General features: G+C 48.5%; 1 protein-coding gene across 3 annotated transcripts in view; it reads left to right on the top strand.

Annotated features, from left to right (window-relative positions):
* The window catches only part of utp18 (UTP18 small subunit processome component), a 22,138-nt gene that overhangs the window by 1,813 nt on the left and 5,325 nt on the right, over positions 1-15,000 (top strand). Inside the window, exons 1-8 of one of the 3 annotated variants that reach the window (XM_079643832.1) lie at positions 6,048-6,273; positions 7,768-8,051; positions 9,787-9,923; positions 10,058-10,153; positions 10,556-10,629; positions 14,134-14,237; positions 14,342-14,467; positions 14,763-14,937. In XM_079643832.1, coding sequence (XP_079499958.1) covers positions 7,782-8,051; positions 9,787-9,923; positions 10,058-10,153; positions 10,556-10,629; positions 14,134-14,237; positions 14,342-14,467; positions 14,763-14,937 — 982 coding nt within the window. In that variant the 5' untranslated portion in view covers positions 6,048-6,273; positions 7,768-7,781. Of the gene's footprint in view, positions 1-6,047; positions 6,274-7,767; positions 8,052-9,786; positions 9,924-10,057; positions 10,154-10,555; positions 10,630-14,133; positions 14,238-14,341; positions 14,468-14,762; positions 14,938-15,000 lie in introns of those variants that run through there. The other 2 variants (XM_079643833.1, XM_079643834.1) reach the window with 2 other exon arrangements.

Raw genomic sequence — 15,000 nt, forward strand, 5'->3', positions numbered from 1 at the left:
GGAGAGGACACGTGAAGGAGAGGACACGTGACGGAGAGGACACGTGACGGAGAGAACACGTGAAGGAGAGGACACGTGAAGGAGAGGACACGTGATGGATAGAACACGGGAAGGAGAGGACACGTGAAGGAGAGGACACGTGATGGATAGAACACGTGAAGGAGAGGACACGTGAAGGAGAGGACGCGTGAAGGAGAGGACGCGTGAAGGAGAGAACACGTGAAGGAGAGGACACGTGAAGGAGAGGACACGTGATGGATAGAACACGTGAAGGAGAGGACACGTGAAGGAGAGGACACGTGAAGGAGAGGACGCCTGACGGAAAGAACGCGTGAAGGAGAGGAAGCGTGAAGGACAGGACGCGTTAAGGAGAGGACGCGTGAAGGAGAGGACACGTGACGGAGAGAACACGTGAAGGAGAGGACACGTGAAGGAGAGGACACGTGATGGATAGAACACGGGAAGGAGAGGACACGTGAAGGAGAGGACACGTGATGGATAGAACACGTGAAGGAGAGGACACGTGAAGGAGAGGACGCGTGAAGGAGAGGACGCGTGAAGGAGAGAACACGTGAAGGAGAGGACACGTGAAGGAGAGGACACGTGATGGATAGAACACGTGAAGGAGAGGACACGTGAAGGAGAGGACACGTGAAGGAGAGGACACGTGACGGATAGAACACGTGAAGGAGAGGACACGTGACGGAGAGAACACGTGAAGGAGAGGACGCGTGACGGAGAGAACGCGTGAAGGAGAGGAAGCGTGAAGGACAGGACGCGTTAAGGAGAGGACGCGTTAAGGAGAGGACGCGTGAATGAGAGGACACGTGAAAGAGAGGACGCGTGAAGGAGAGGACGCGTGAAGGAGAGGACGCGTGAAGGAGAGGACACGTGAATGAGAGGACACGTGAAGGAGAGGACACGTGAATGAGAGGACACGTGAAGGAGAGGACACGTGAATGAGAGGACACGTGAAGGAGAGGACGCGTGAAAGAAAGGACACGTGAAGGAGAGAACGAGTGAAGGAGAGGACACGTGAATGAGAGGACACGTGAAGGAGAGGACGCGTGAAGGAGAGGACGCGTGAAGGAGAGGACACGTGAAGGAGAGAACGAGTGAAGGAGAGGACACGTGAAGGAGAGGACACGTGAAGGAGAGGACACGTGGACCATGAACTCTCACCTGTGAACTCTCACCTGCTGTCAGGGTGACGTGCTTCATTGTGGCCAACATGAACAAAACAAACGCACCTGAACTCACCTGCAGGTGGGGGGGGAGGCAATCACACAGGAAGTAGTTCCTCCTGCAGCAAGGACTCTGCATTCCTCCCTCACTCATCTCCTTTCTTCCTCCCTCCTCTCCTTCCCTTCCTCCCCCCTCCTTCCTCTGTCCTTGTTGCATGTTGTCTTTACTCTGTGTTTAATAACTTCTCAGATGTTGTGAAGTTATCAGAAGTCCAAACTGAAATATAACCAGAAGCAGTGAATGAGATGCTCGTGAGTTCAATGTGCCGATAACTGAAGTGGAAATATTAAATAATATTATATAAAGTTTACTAAATAAAACAGCGACAGTATTTTAATGAATGGCAAAAATGATAAATATTCGAAGTTGTAGGGAATACTAAGATTCTTATTAAGATTTGATTTTAAAATGACATCTTTATTTATTGGTCGTCCGATAAGACGTCCTCTTTAATATCCGTCTTTATTCTCTGGACTAACTTACGACTGTGCTTTAAGACATCTCAGTGACTCCACCAGGTCTCACCAGGTCCCACCAGGTCTCACCAGGTCCCACCAGGTCTCGCCAGGTCCCACCAGGTCCCGCCAGGTCCCACCAGGTCCCACCAGGTCTCACCAGGTCTCCCCAGGTCCCACCAGGTCAAACCAGGTCTCACCAGGTCCCACCAGGTCTCACCAGGTCTCCCCAGGTCCCACCAGGTCCCACCAGGTCCCACCAGGTCTCACCAGGTCCCACCAGGTCTCACCAGGTCTCACCAGGTCTCACCAGGTCCCACCAGGTCCCACCAGGTCCCACCAGGTCTCACCAGGTCTCACCAGGTCACACCAGGTTTCACCAGGTCTCACCAGGTCTCACCAAGTCCCACCAGGTCTCACCAGGTCTCACCAGGTCACACCAGGTCTCACCAGGTCTCACCAGGTCCCACCAGGTCTCCCCAGGTCTCCCCAGGTCTCCCCAGGTCTCACCAGGTCCCACCAGGTCTCACCAGATCCCACCAGGTCACACCAGGTCTCACCAGGTCCCACCAGGTCTCACCAGGTCCAGGTCCCACCAGGTCCCACCAGGTCCCACCAGGTCCCACCAGGTCTCACCAGGTCCCACCAGGTCCCACCAGGTCTCACCAGGTCTCACCAGGTCTCACCAGGTCCCACCAGGTCCCACCAGGTCTCACCAGGTCCCACCAGGTCTCACCAGATCCCACCAGGTCTCCCCAGGTCTCACCAGGTCTCACCAGGTCCCACCAGGTCTCACCAGGTCCCACCAGGTCTCCCCAGGTCTCCCCAGTTCTCCCCAGGTCCCACCAGGTCTCACCAGGTCTCACCAGGTCTCACCAGGTCCCACCAGGTCTCACCAGATCCCACCAGGTCTCCCCAGGTCCCACCAGGTCTCACCAGGTCCCACCAGGTCTCCCCAGTTCTCCCCAGGTCCCACCAGGTCTCCCCAGGTCCCACCAGGTCTCACCAGGTCCCACCAGGTCTCACCAGGTCTCACCAGGTCCCACCAGGTCTCACCAGGTCTCACCAGGTCCCACCAGGTCTCACCAGGTCTCACCAGGTCTCACCAGGTCCCACCAGGTCTCACCAGGTCTCACCAGGTCCCACCAGGTCTCCCCAGGTCCCACCAGGTCTCACCAGGTCTCCCCAGGTCCCACCAGGTCTCACCAGGTCTCCCCAGGTCCCACCAGGTCCCACCAGGTCTCACCAGGTCTCACCAGGTCCCACCAGGTCTCCCCAGGTCTCACCAGGTCCCACCAGGTCTCCCCAGGTCCCACCAGGTCTCCCCAGGTCTCATGTGTAAATGTTTAAATCTGTTTGACCGATAAACAGCTTCCAGTATTTCTCGTTTGTTATTGAATGGTCTTTGTGTGGCGGCAGGTCAACAGGAACCACCTGATCTGTCAGTGTGGGGATGAAGGGGTTAAACCACGTCTAAAGGAGTGAGAAAGAAACAAAACGTGTTGAAATTTAGATTATTTTAAAACGAAACTTCTCCAAAAACTGATGATTATTTTCTACGGTTTCCCTCCGTGTTAATGCGGTGATGCTTAGACACCAGAATACAGTCGTTACAGGTAGATGCACACCTGGGTTAATGATCATTATGGGATGTAATCTGTCCAGGTGTTTCAGATCATTATGGGATGTAATCTGTCCAGGTGTTTCAGATCATTATGGGATGTAATAGTCCAGGTGTTTCAGATCATTATGGGATGTAATAGTCCAGGTGTTTCAGATCATTATGGGATGTAATAGTCCAGGTGTTTCAGATCATTATGGGATGTAATCTGTCCTGGTGTTTCAGATCATTATGGGATGTAATAGTCCAGGTGTTTCAGATCATTATGGGATGTAATAGTCCAGGTGTTTCAGATCATTATGGGATGTAATAGTCCAGGTGTTTCAGATCATTATGGGATGTAATAGTCCAGGTGTTTCAGATCATTATGGGATGTAATAGTCCAGGTGTTTCAGATCATTATGGGATGTAATAGTCCAGGTGTTTCAAATCATTATGGGATGTAATCTGTCCAGGTGTTTCAGATCATTATGGGATGTAATCTGTCCAGGTGTTTCAGATCATTATGGGATGTAATAGTCCAGGTGTTTCAGATCATTATGGGATGTAATAGTCCAGGTGTTTCAGATCATTATGGGATGTAATCTGTCCAGGTGTTTCAGATCATTATGGGATGTAATCTGTCCAGGTGTTTCAGATCATTATGGGATGTAATAGTCCAGGTGTTTCAGATCATTATGGGATGTAATCTGTCCAGGTGTTTCAGATCATTATGGGATGTAATAGTCCAGGTGTTTCAGATCATTATGGGATGTAATCTGTCCAGGTGTTTCAGATCATTATGGGATGTAATAGTCCAGGTGTTTCAGATCATTATGGGATGTAATAGTCCAGGTGTTTCAGATCATTATGGGATGTAATCTGTCCAGGTGTTTCAGATCATTATGGGATGTAATCTGTCCAGGTGTTTCAGATCATTATGGGATGTAATAGTCCAGGTGTTTCAGATCATTATGGGATGTAATAGTCCAGGTGTTTCAGATCATTATGGGATGTAATAGTCCAGGTGTTTCAGATCATTATGGGATGTAATAGTCCAGGTGTTTCAGATCATTATGGGATGTAATAGTCCAGGTGTTTCTGTGTAACCCGGCTCACAGACTCCAGTCAGATAACTTCTCATGTAACGTCCCAGCGTCTGGAGACTAATATGATTGAGGCTGTTCATTATATCCGTGCAGTACAGGTGAGGAGCGTTTACCTACGGCAGGAAGCCCCGCCCCCTTCTCAGCTGTGAACCAGTGGCCGTTTCTCAATCTCGAGTACGCTTGCTTTGTAGCACATGTCTTCCGAGTCACTTGCTTCAGAAGCGAGGCAAGAATCCTTCTAGGCGTTCGGAAAACGAAGAGCGGAACAGGCTAGTAAGTGTGCGTCATATGAGAGGCCCCGCCTTACATTTTCCACCACAGATTTGGGGAAATTGGTCCGTGCGCAAAGCATTGTGGGGATTTGAAGGACGCGAAGTCTACCCATGTGCAGCCTCGAAATTACCCCCAAACCAAGGACGCGGCCTCGGTGGAATTCCAAGTATGCTGGACATTGGAACAGTCCTTCGGCGGCACTCGATGACGTAGCATCCTTGAAATATTGGCTTGGAAGCCAGTTTCCTCGAGATTGAGAAACGGCCAGTGACTCTGTGCTACCTGTAGTGTTAGCTCCTAGCTGAAGAAGTGTGTACCTGACGCTCCAATAAACACCTGTCTGCCTGCTGAACAACCACAGAACATCTGGAGTTATTATTCACTCATTCAAGTCTTCATACCTCACGATGGAGGTAAGGTGTCTTTAAAGGGGTTTGTGTTCTGTATTTATATTATAATATTAATTTAAAGGGACTACACACACATCTACACACACATACACACGTCACACACATGGGCCGGTACTGAAGTGGGCCGGTCGGATAAGTCACTAGTGAGGAGGAGAAGCGATCAATAACACATTATTCACGATGAAAAACATGAAACAGGCACATGTGAATACTGTGGTCATTATGAAACAGTGGAGCACATCTTTCTGCTCTGCCCCAAATACCATCCGTGACTGAAGGAAGCACTGAAGAGAAATCCAACAGTGACATATTTAGAGAAGGATGAGGGGGCTGAAGCATTTAGAGTTTAGATTAACACCGTGCTGCTGATCCACACTCCGTCCAGAAGGTGGCAGTGAATGCACTTGATTGATTGATTGATTGATTGAAAAGTTTATTAACAGCTTGTATATTGGGTGCAGTACAGTACAGCTCAGAACATACAATTGTTAAGGGGATGCAGACCAGAGAAAGACTTTCGTCTTGTTTACATCCGGGTCCCCCATTTCCAATTCATCATGATAACATTTATTAATAAAGAAACATCAGACTTAATAGTGAAACACTGAAAGGGAACATTTTATTGTACCAGGAGGTATCTTGGGACTTTTACTGCGACAACGTTGACTTGCCTGTGAATAAAAAATAAACCATAGTGTTGGTGATCTACAGTGGTGTCATTGTTCTTTGAACACCAGCAAGACCGCTAACACCCTATTTCAACAATCACACTCCCTGTCATTGACATCATGAATAGATAGTTTAGCTTCTCACCATCATTTGCTGTGGCCCAATGATTTTAACGATCGTAACTGAAAGGCTGTTTGCCAAAAGTAAACATTCAGCCACGTGACTTGCAAACTCTCGCGAGAGTTTTACACAAGACGGATCCTTTCTAGCCATAACCCACCACCAGGGGGCAGGCTTTCATTTCCCCCGTGCAGAGTGACCCGGAAACACGTGAAAAAAAACACTACGGTCCACATGTGGAGCTGCAGAGGAGCTGAGGAGCACAGAAATCACTTTATATCAAGAGGACGTTAATCAAGAGGAGTATAATTAAGAGGACGTTAATCAAGAGGAGTATAATTAAGAGGACGTTAATCAAGAGGACTTGAACTAAGAGGACGTTAAAGCCGCAGGTCAGTACCCTCTCCCTCTCTCTGCTCAGTAACACATGTAAATACAGCAGCTGGGGTTGGAGCTAAAGATCCATTAAAAACATAAGATCCACTGTAACGATTAGTCATGCCGGGATTTAAGCAGCCACCCACCCACCAAGGGAAGCACCCACCCAGCCAGGCAGCCAGCCAGTCAGCCAGTCAGCCAGTTAGCCAGCGGGACACTACCAGCTTCTCCTGGGGGTGTTGATGGGTGTATCGTCACTACGTTCAGCCTCGCTGCTCGCAGTGAAAGCCCTGTAGTTATAGAGTGGTTAGAGACTTAAATCAATCTGTTGCACTTTGCGGGAAAATAAAGAGACTAGATCTATGGAAACACAGAACTGTGTACTTTTCAATAATCATACCATCATATGAATATGGCCATAATCAATAACCAATAACATACTATAATCAATAACATACAACCTATAACATACTATAATCAATAACATACAACCAATAACATAATATAATTAATAACATACAACCAATAACACAAACTAATCAATAACATACTATAATCAATAACATACAACCTATAACACAAATTATAATCAATAACATACTATAATTAATAACATACAACCAATAACACAAACTAATCAATAACATACAACCAATAACACAAACTATAATCAATATCATACTATAATCAATAACATACAACCAATAACACAAATTATAATCAATAACATACTATAATTAATAACATACAACCAATAACACAAACTAATCAATAACATACAACCAATAACACAAACTATAATCAATATCATACTATAATCAATAACATACAACCAATAACACAAACTAATCAATAACATACAACCAATAACACAAACTATAATCAATATCATACTATAATCAATAACATACAACCAATAACACAAATTATAATCAATAACATACTATAATTAATAACATACAACCAATAACACAAACTAATCAATAACATACAACCAATAACACAAACTATAATCAATATCATACTATAATCAATAACATACAACCAATAACACAAATTATAATCAATAACATACTATAATTAATAACATACAACCAATAACACAAACTAATCAATAACATACAACCAATAACACAAACTATAATCAATATCATACTATAATCAATAACATACAACCAATAACACAAATTATAATCAATAACATACTATAATCAATAACATACAACCAATAACACAACATTTAATCAATAACATACCATTGAAACTTGTTTATTTTGGTTCATGTATAGCAGTGTTGATGTCTGACCCTCTCATGAACCTGGTTCTGGTTAACCCTGGTTCTGGTTCTCATTAACCTGGTTCTGGTTAACCCTGGTTCTGGTTCTCATTAACCTGGTTCTGCTTAACCCTGGTTCTGGTTCTCATTAACCTGGTTCTGGTTAACCCTGGTTCTGGTTCTCCTCAACCCTGGTTCTGGTTCTCATTATCCCTGGTTCTGGTTCTGTTAGCAGTTCTTCTCATCATGGAGGAAGTGATGCCGGAGCCCCTCCCCCTGGTGCCGGAGCCCCTCCCCCTGATGCCGGAGCCCAGCCCCCTAAAGAGGAAGCAGCCCCGCCCCCAGAAGAGGAAGCAGCCCCCCCCCCCGCTGGCCCCTGACCCTGAGGAGGAGGGTCAGCGCCGGGTCAGGAACCAGAACCTTGTGGCGGTTCTGGGAGAGGAGGACGAGTCCGTGAGGCTGCTGGAGGACCTGCTGTTCGGGGGGGAGGAGCAGCTGCTGGACCATCTCCTGCAGGTAACTCACCTGTACTGAGGGGTTAATGGGGTCTGCAGGTAACTCACCTGTACTGAGGGGTTAATGGGGTCTCAGGTAACTCACCTGTACTGAGGGGTTAATGGGGTCTGCAGGTAACTCACCTGTACTGAGGGGTTAATGGGGTCTCAGGTAACTCACCTGTACTGAGGGGTTAATGGGGTCTGCAAGTAACTCACCTGTACTGAGGGGTTAATGGGGTCTGCAGGTAACTCACCTGTACTGAGGGGTTAATGGGGTCTGCAAGTAACTCACCTGTACTGAGGGGTTAATGGGGTCTGCAGGTAACTCACCTGTACTGAGGGGTTAATGGGGTCTGCAGGTAACTCACCTGTACTGAGGGGTTAATGGGGTCTGCAGGTAACTCACCTGTACTGAGGGGTTAATGGGGTCTGCAGGTAACTCACCTGTACTGAGGGGTTAATGGGGTCTGCAGGTAACTCACCTGTACTGAGGGGTTAATGGGGTCTGCAGGTAACTCACCTGTACTGAGGGGTTAATGGGGTCTGCAGGTAACTCACCTGTACTGAGGGGGGTTAATGGGGTCTGCAGGTAACTCACCTGTACTGAGGGGTTAATGGGGTCTGCAAGTAACTCACCTGTACTGAGGGGTTAATGGGGTCTGCAGGTAACTCACCTGTACTGAGGGGTTAATGGGGTCTGCAGGTAACTCACCTGTACTGAGGGGGGTTAATGGGGTCTGCAGGTAACTCACCTGTACTGAGGGGTTAATGGGGTCTGCAAGTAACTCACCTGTACTGAGGGGTCTGCAGCTAACTCACCTGTACTGAGGGGTTAATGGGGTCTGCAAGTAACTCACCTGTACTGAGGGGTTAACGGCGTCTGCAGGTAACTCACCTGTACTGAGGGGTCTGCAGCTAACTCACCTGTACTGAGGGGTTAATGGGGTCTGCAGGTAACTCACCTGTACTGAGGGGTTAATGGGGTCTGCAGCTAACTCACCTGTACTGAGGGGTTAATGGGGTCTGTAAGTAACTCACCTGTACTGAGGGGTTAATGGGGTCTGTAAGTAACTCACCTGTACTGAGGGGTTAACGGCGTCTGCAGGTAACTCACCTGTACTGAGGGGTTAATGGGGTCTGCAGGTAACTCACCTGTACTGAGGGGTTAATGGGGTCTGCAAGTAACTCACCTGTACTGAGGGGTTAACGGCGTCTGCAGGTAACTCACCTGTACTGAGGGGTTAATGGGGTCTGCAGCTAACTCACCTGTACTGAGGGGTTAATGGGGTCTGTAAGTAACTCACCTGTACTGAGGGGTTAATGGGGTCTGTAAGTAACTCACCTGTACTGAGGGGTTAACGGCGTCTGCAGGTAACTCACCTGTACTGAGGGGTTAATGGGGTCTGCAGGTAACTCACCTGTACTGAGGGGTTAATGGGGTCTGCAGGTAACTCACCTGTACTGAGGGGTTAATGGGGTCTGCAGGTAACTCACCTGTACTGAGGGGTTAATGGGGTCTGCAGGTAACTCACCTGTACTGCATTAGGGAACATACCTGAGACCAACAGCAGCTCTACAGGTGAGGAGAGGCTGTCACTCATCACCTGTAGAGCTCTGCCACCAAACTCTCTTCAGACTTCTGGACGTAAAGTGTTCTAAGGTCCATCTTCTTCTTCTTCTTGTTCTGTACTCAGTGTTTAAACCTGAGGCCTCCACGTGTGTTTACCTGCTCTGACATCACTTCCTGTCCGCAGGTGGACAAAAAGCAGACGAGCGTCTCATTGGACGACGGAGACGATGAGTCCGGACACTCGGAGGAGGAAGGGCGAACGAAGCCGGCGAAGAAAAGAGAGGCGGTTTGGATCGATGAAGACGATGAGAGGGAGGAGCAGTGAGTCTTCTTCTGTGGTGTCTGAAAGACTCATCTGTGGTGTTTGAAAGACTCTTCTTCTGTGGTGTTTGAAAGACACTTCTTCTATGGTGTCTGTATAAATATAACCAGTTCTAATGGAGGCTCTTCTTCAGGGTGGACATGAAGCATCGATTCCGCAGAGATCTGATCAGAGGAGAAGCTGAGGAGACGCTGAGCAGCAGGAAGCTACAGCAGAGGATGAGAGAACAGTGAGACACACACACACACACACACACACACACACACACACACACACACACACACACACACACACACACACACACACAGACACACACACACACACACACACACACACACACACACACACACACAGACACAGAGACACACAAAGACACACACACACACACACACACACACAGAGACACACACACACACACACACACACACACACAGAGACACACACAGAGACACACACACACAGAGACACACACAGAGACACACACACACAGAGACACACACACACACACACACACACAGAGACACACACACACACACACACACACACACACAGAGACACACACACACACACACACACACACACACACACACACAGACACTCACTCACTCACATTGAACTGTGTGTGCTTCAGGTTCCAGAAGTCGATGGGAGGAGCTCCTTCGTGGGCGGAAAACTCTGTGAAGAAGAAGAAGAAGAAGAAGAACGGTGAGTCTCGTTCACACAGCCTTGTTTAGTCTGTTTGAATCTAGCTCTGGAGCTGCCGGTGAACTCTGGAGTTGCCTGTGAGCTCTGGAGCTGCCGGTGTGCTCTGGAGCTGCCGGTGAGCTCTGGAGCTGCCGGTGAGCTCTGGAGTTGCCGGTGAGCTCTGGAGTTGCCGGTGTGCTCTGGAGCTGCCCGTGAGCTCTGGAGCTGCCGGTGAGCTCTGGAGCTGCCGGTGAGCTCTGGAGTTGCCGGTGTGCTCTGGAGCTGCCGGTGAGCTCTGGAGCTGCCGGTGAGCTCTGGAGCTGCCCGTGAACTCTGGAGCTGCCCGTGTGCTCTGGCGCTGCCCGTGAGCTCTGGAGTTGCCGGTGAGCTCTGGAGCTGCCCGTGAGCTCTGGAGCTGCCGGTGAGCTCTGGAGCTGCCGGTGAGCTCTGGAGCTGCCGGTGAGCTCTGGAGCTGCCCGTGAACTCTGGAGCTGCCCGTGTGCTCTGGCGCTGCCCGTGAGCTCTGGAGTTGCCGGTGAGCTCTGGCGCTGCCGGTGAGCTCTGGAGCTGCCCGTGTGCTCTGGCGCTGCCCGTGAGCTCTGGAGCTGTCGGTGAGCTCTGGAGCTGCCGGTGAGCTCTGGAGCTGCCCGTGAACTCTGGAGCGGATCATTTCTGTGAACGCAGTCCGCACCAAAACACAGGAAGCGTGGTATTTACGAGTCACAAGAGCGCGGATGTCTTCAAAATCTTGAGCGAAAGAATGAGGCGGAATGAAGAATGAACAGTGTCGTGTAAAACCAATCTATTTGGTATCTATACTGTGTGTAGCCTATAGGGGGATTCATTCTGAGGTAGGGGTGGGCGATATTGAAAAATATAATATCATGATATTTTTCAAGCAGTATCACGATAGACGATATTTATCACGATATTTTCTCATGTCAGTTATTATGGTTATTTTTCAAGTTACTTAACAGTACAACCACCTACAAGGTAATAAAAAGGCGTAACAGACCAAAATACCATTTCAAGCCGGGCCGCCACAATTAAATATCGTCCGCCACAAATGGATCTCATAAAAAAATATATATATTATTATACTTTTTTTTATTTTTATTTTATTTTTTTATTTTTTGGTAGTCTAATGGATAGTGAGGTGGGCTGATGATCGGAAGGTTGCGAGTTCAAATCCTGCCTGGAACACCACTACTAGTGTGCCCTTGAGTAAGGCACTTAGCCCTGGGTTACTCCAGGGAGAATGCCCCTGTGATTGGTCACTGTAAGTCGCTTTGGAATAAGGAGTCTGAAATGCCTGAATTGTAAATGATATTTTTGGGAGAATAAACCCCCCCCACAGATCCTCAACTCCGGTCTCTCACTTATTAACAACGCAACACAGAGCAACAAGATCGTTGTCTACAGTAGCCATGAACACGCATGTATTATCTTATTTGAGGGGGGGGTGGATGCATGGACCACCCGAATAGGTTAAGGGGCCCTTGGCTTTTCGTGACGGGGGGTGCGGTGCGGTGCCCCCACAAATAGAATCAAATTCTGTGGGAAACACTGCTGGTTTTAATTCTGCAATGAATCCCTGAGTGAACAATTCAACAGGAATGTTGATATGGCTTCCTCAGTGTTCAAGTAGCTAGGCCTGCACCCTACACAACAAACGTTAACACTGCTTTCTTCTCCAAGTAGAGTGCACTCTTGCTAAATAAAATAAAATATTCAAGGCACAGTTTCTCAGTATAAAAATGCACTTTCTGTTTTAGGTACCACTAACAATGACGTAACATCGATACACATGAAAAGGAGCTTAAAACATAAAACATCAATGAGGGAAAGTCAGTGCCAAACAATTAAAATGTAAACTTTAGACTTGAAGTGCAATCAAAGACTTTAACATAACTGAACATCTGTTTCAAAAGGGAAAAACAATATAAATACCTTATTGATCAAATAAAATGTATCAACCAAGACAATAAATGAAGTGCAATAGTGTCTGCATCCTGACTACAGCTTGGTTACTAACCGGTGTCAGTATGTAGTTACCTCGGCATCACTTTGAAACGTGTATTACAATTAAATCACGGTAAAATAGGTTAATTTTGTCGTAGTTGGTTTCCACCACAGTATTTACATCATGGATATAAGCCCCGCCCCCTCTCCAGCGCGTCCTGTTTGAGTGACAGGAGTAAACACAGCTGACAGCCGCGGTGAAACTCCAGCGGTTAGAGCGATGAGAATATTCACATTGCGTCCGTTGTGAACGCAGCGTAACGCAGTTCAGAAACCTGACACTGCTCTGACGCATGACACAGGCCATGGTGGCCGGAGGACCTACAATTATTTTCGGGGCTTCACGGCGTGGCCACCATGGCCGCCCTGAAAATCCTACCCTGGTGCACTCGCAGCACTCACACTCTATGACCGAGTGACTCTCTGTATCACGATAGATATGATATCTCTGGAAAGGCATATCGTGGAGATCTAATGTGACTTGCTTACAGTTTATAATCGGTTTGGGTTTTGCTGTGAACGCACACCCAACCTTCTGAGAACAGATGGAACAAACTGTCGCCTGGAGCAGAGCAGAGACAGCCGCTTTCACACCAAGCACTTTGTGGTACTTAGTTCCCTCGAACTCTGTAGTCCCTGGAGCTGTCCTAGCAGATCGCGTTCTCACCGGAATAAGTCCCTGAGGGAGGATTAGGCAAATGAAGCCGCTGACGTCACTTCTTCTTCTTCTGCTTTGGGTTTACTGGCAGACCGCAAACAACTTCACGGCGTATACTGCCACCCGGAGTCCCCGGCCGGAAGTCCCCGGAGCAGCTCCTCCTGAAGCCTTCAGAGTAAATCGCCAGAACACCGACACCTCCTCATCTCCACCGCTCCCATGTTTTCTTTTGTGTTGCCATAAGTCAGTCTCTCTGCGTTGGTGCGCTGGGCTAATGCTAATGCTAATGCTAATGCAAGCAAATAAAATGGCGACTTCACAAAACTTTTCAGAGTTTTACGGGGCGTTGTTTGCAATCCGCCCAGCCAATCAGAAATGGTTAGTTTTGCACGAACTAGGGAATAGTTCCAGATCCTTTTTGGTGTGAAACCAAATCCCCTCCCCTATCGGCCTAGTTCTAGGTCCTGCAGTGGAGAAACGCCATAATGGTACGTCCACACGGGGGCACGCGTTGAAGCTTGCCGGTGGGCGTGTCTGGCCTGCGACCAACAACCAATCACATGAATCTCCCGCCCCGGACACACAACCGCGCGGTTTGATTGGCTAGAGCTCGTACTGGCTTATGATTTGATTGGCTGACGCTTCCGTCGAAGCTTCAAAAGTTGAACATTGCTCAACTTTTGAAGCGACCGAAGCGACGCGACCACAATGCAAAGCGTGACGTCACCCCATTCAAAGAGAACGGGCAGAAGCTTCAAAGCGCCGCCGTGCGGAGTCTGGACGGGCCGTTAGTCTCTCTGAATATCTGCAGCATGACTGATGTGGTGATCATTGTGTCCCTGCAGCTGATGATGAGGAGGAGGAGGAGGAGGATGATGACGATGAGCTGATGAGGAGGACGGGGGACTTCCTGGGGACTTCAGAGCGTCTGCCCGGCAGCATCCTGAGGGTCAGCTGATGCATCAATACCAGCACATTATTATAAATATATCGAGGAGCCTGACCCTAACTCTAACTCCTCAGATCCTCACTGATGATATTTTGTTCTTCCAGATGAAGAAGTGTCTCCATGCCAACGCGGCTCGGCCCTCTCCAGACGCTCTGACCTCCGTGCAGTTCCACCCCAACGCTCAGGTCGTCATGACCGCCGGCCTCGACCAATCACTGAGCCTGTTCCAGGTCAGACACACACACACACACCTTAACCACCTTCCCACCACAGCGTCCGTTCTCTGACATTTTGTGTGTGTGTGTGTGTGTGTGTGTGTGTGTGTGTGTGTGTGTGTGTGTGTGTGTGTGTGTGTGTGTGTGTGTGTGTGTGTGTGTGTGTGTGTGTGTGTGTGTGTGTGTGTGTGTGTGTGTGTGTGTGTGTGTGTGTGTGTGTGTGTGTGTGTGTGTGTGTGTGTGTGTGTGTGTGTGTGTGTGTGTGTGTGTGTGTGTGTGTGTGTGTGTGTGTGTGTGTGTGTGTGTACAGGTGGACGGGAAGTCCAACCCTCAGATCCAGAGCATCCGTCTGGAGAAGTTTCCGGTCCACCGGGCGGCGTTCAGTCGGGACGGAGAGACGGTGATCGCCACCAGTCTGAGGAACAAGATGTTCTACCTGTACGACATGATGGAGGGGAAAGTGACACCTGTCACCTCCGTCAGAGGTTCACACACACACACTCATCACACACACACACACACTCACACACTCTCATTCATTCACACTC

The sequence above is a fragment of the Notothenia rossii genome, assembly GCF_949606895.1.
Source record: "Notothenia rossii genome assembly, chromosome: 8".
In the NCBI taxonomy this organism is placed as follows: Eukaryota; Metazoa; Chordata; class Actinopteri; order Perciformes; family Nototheniidae; genus Notothenia; species Notothenia rossii.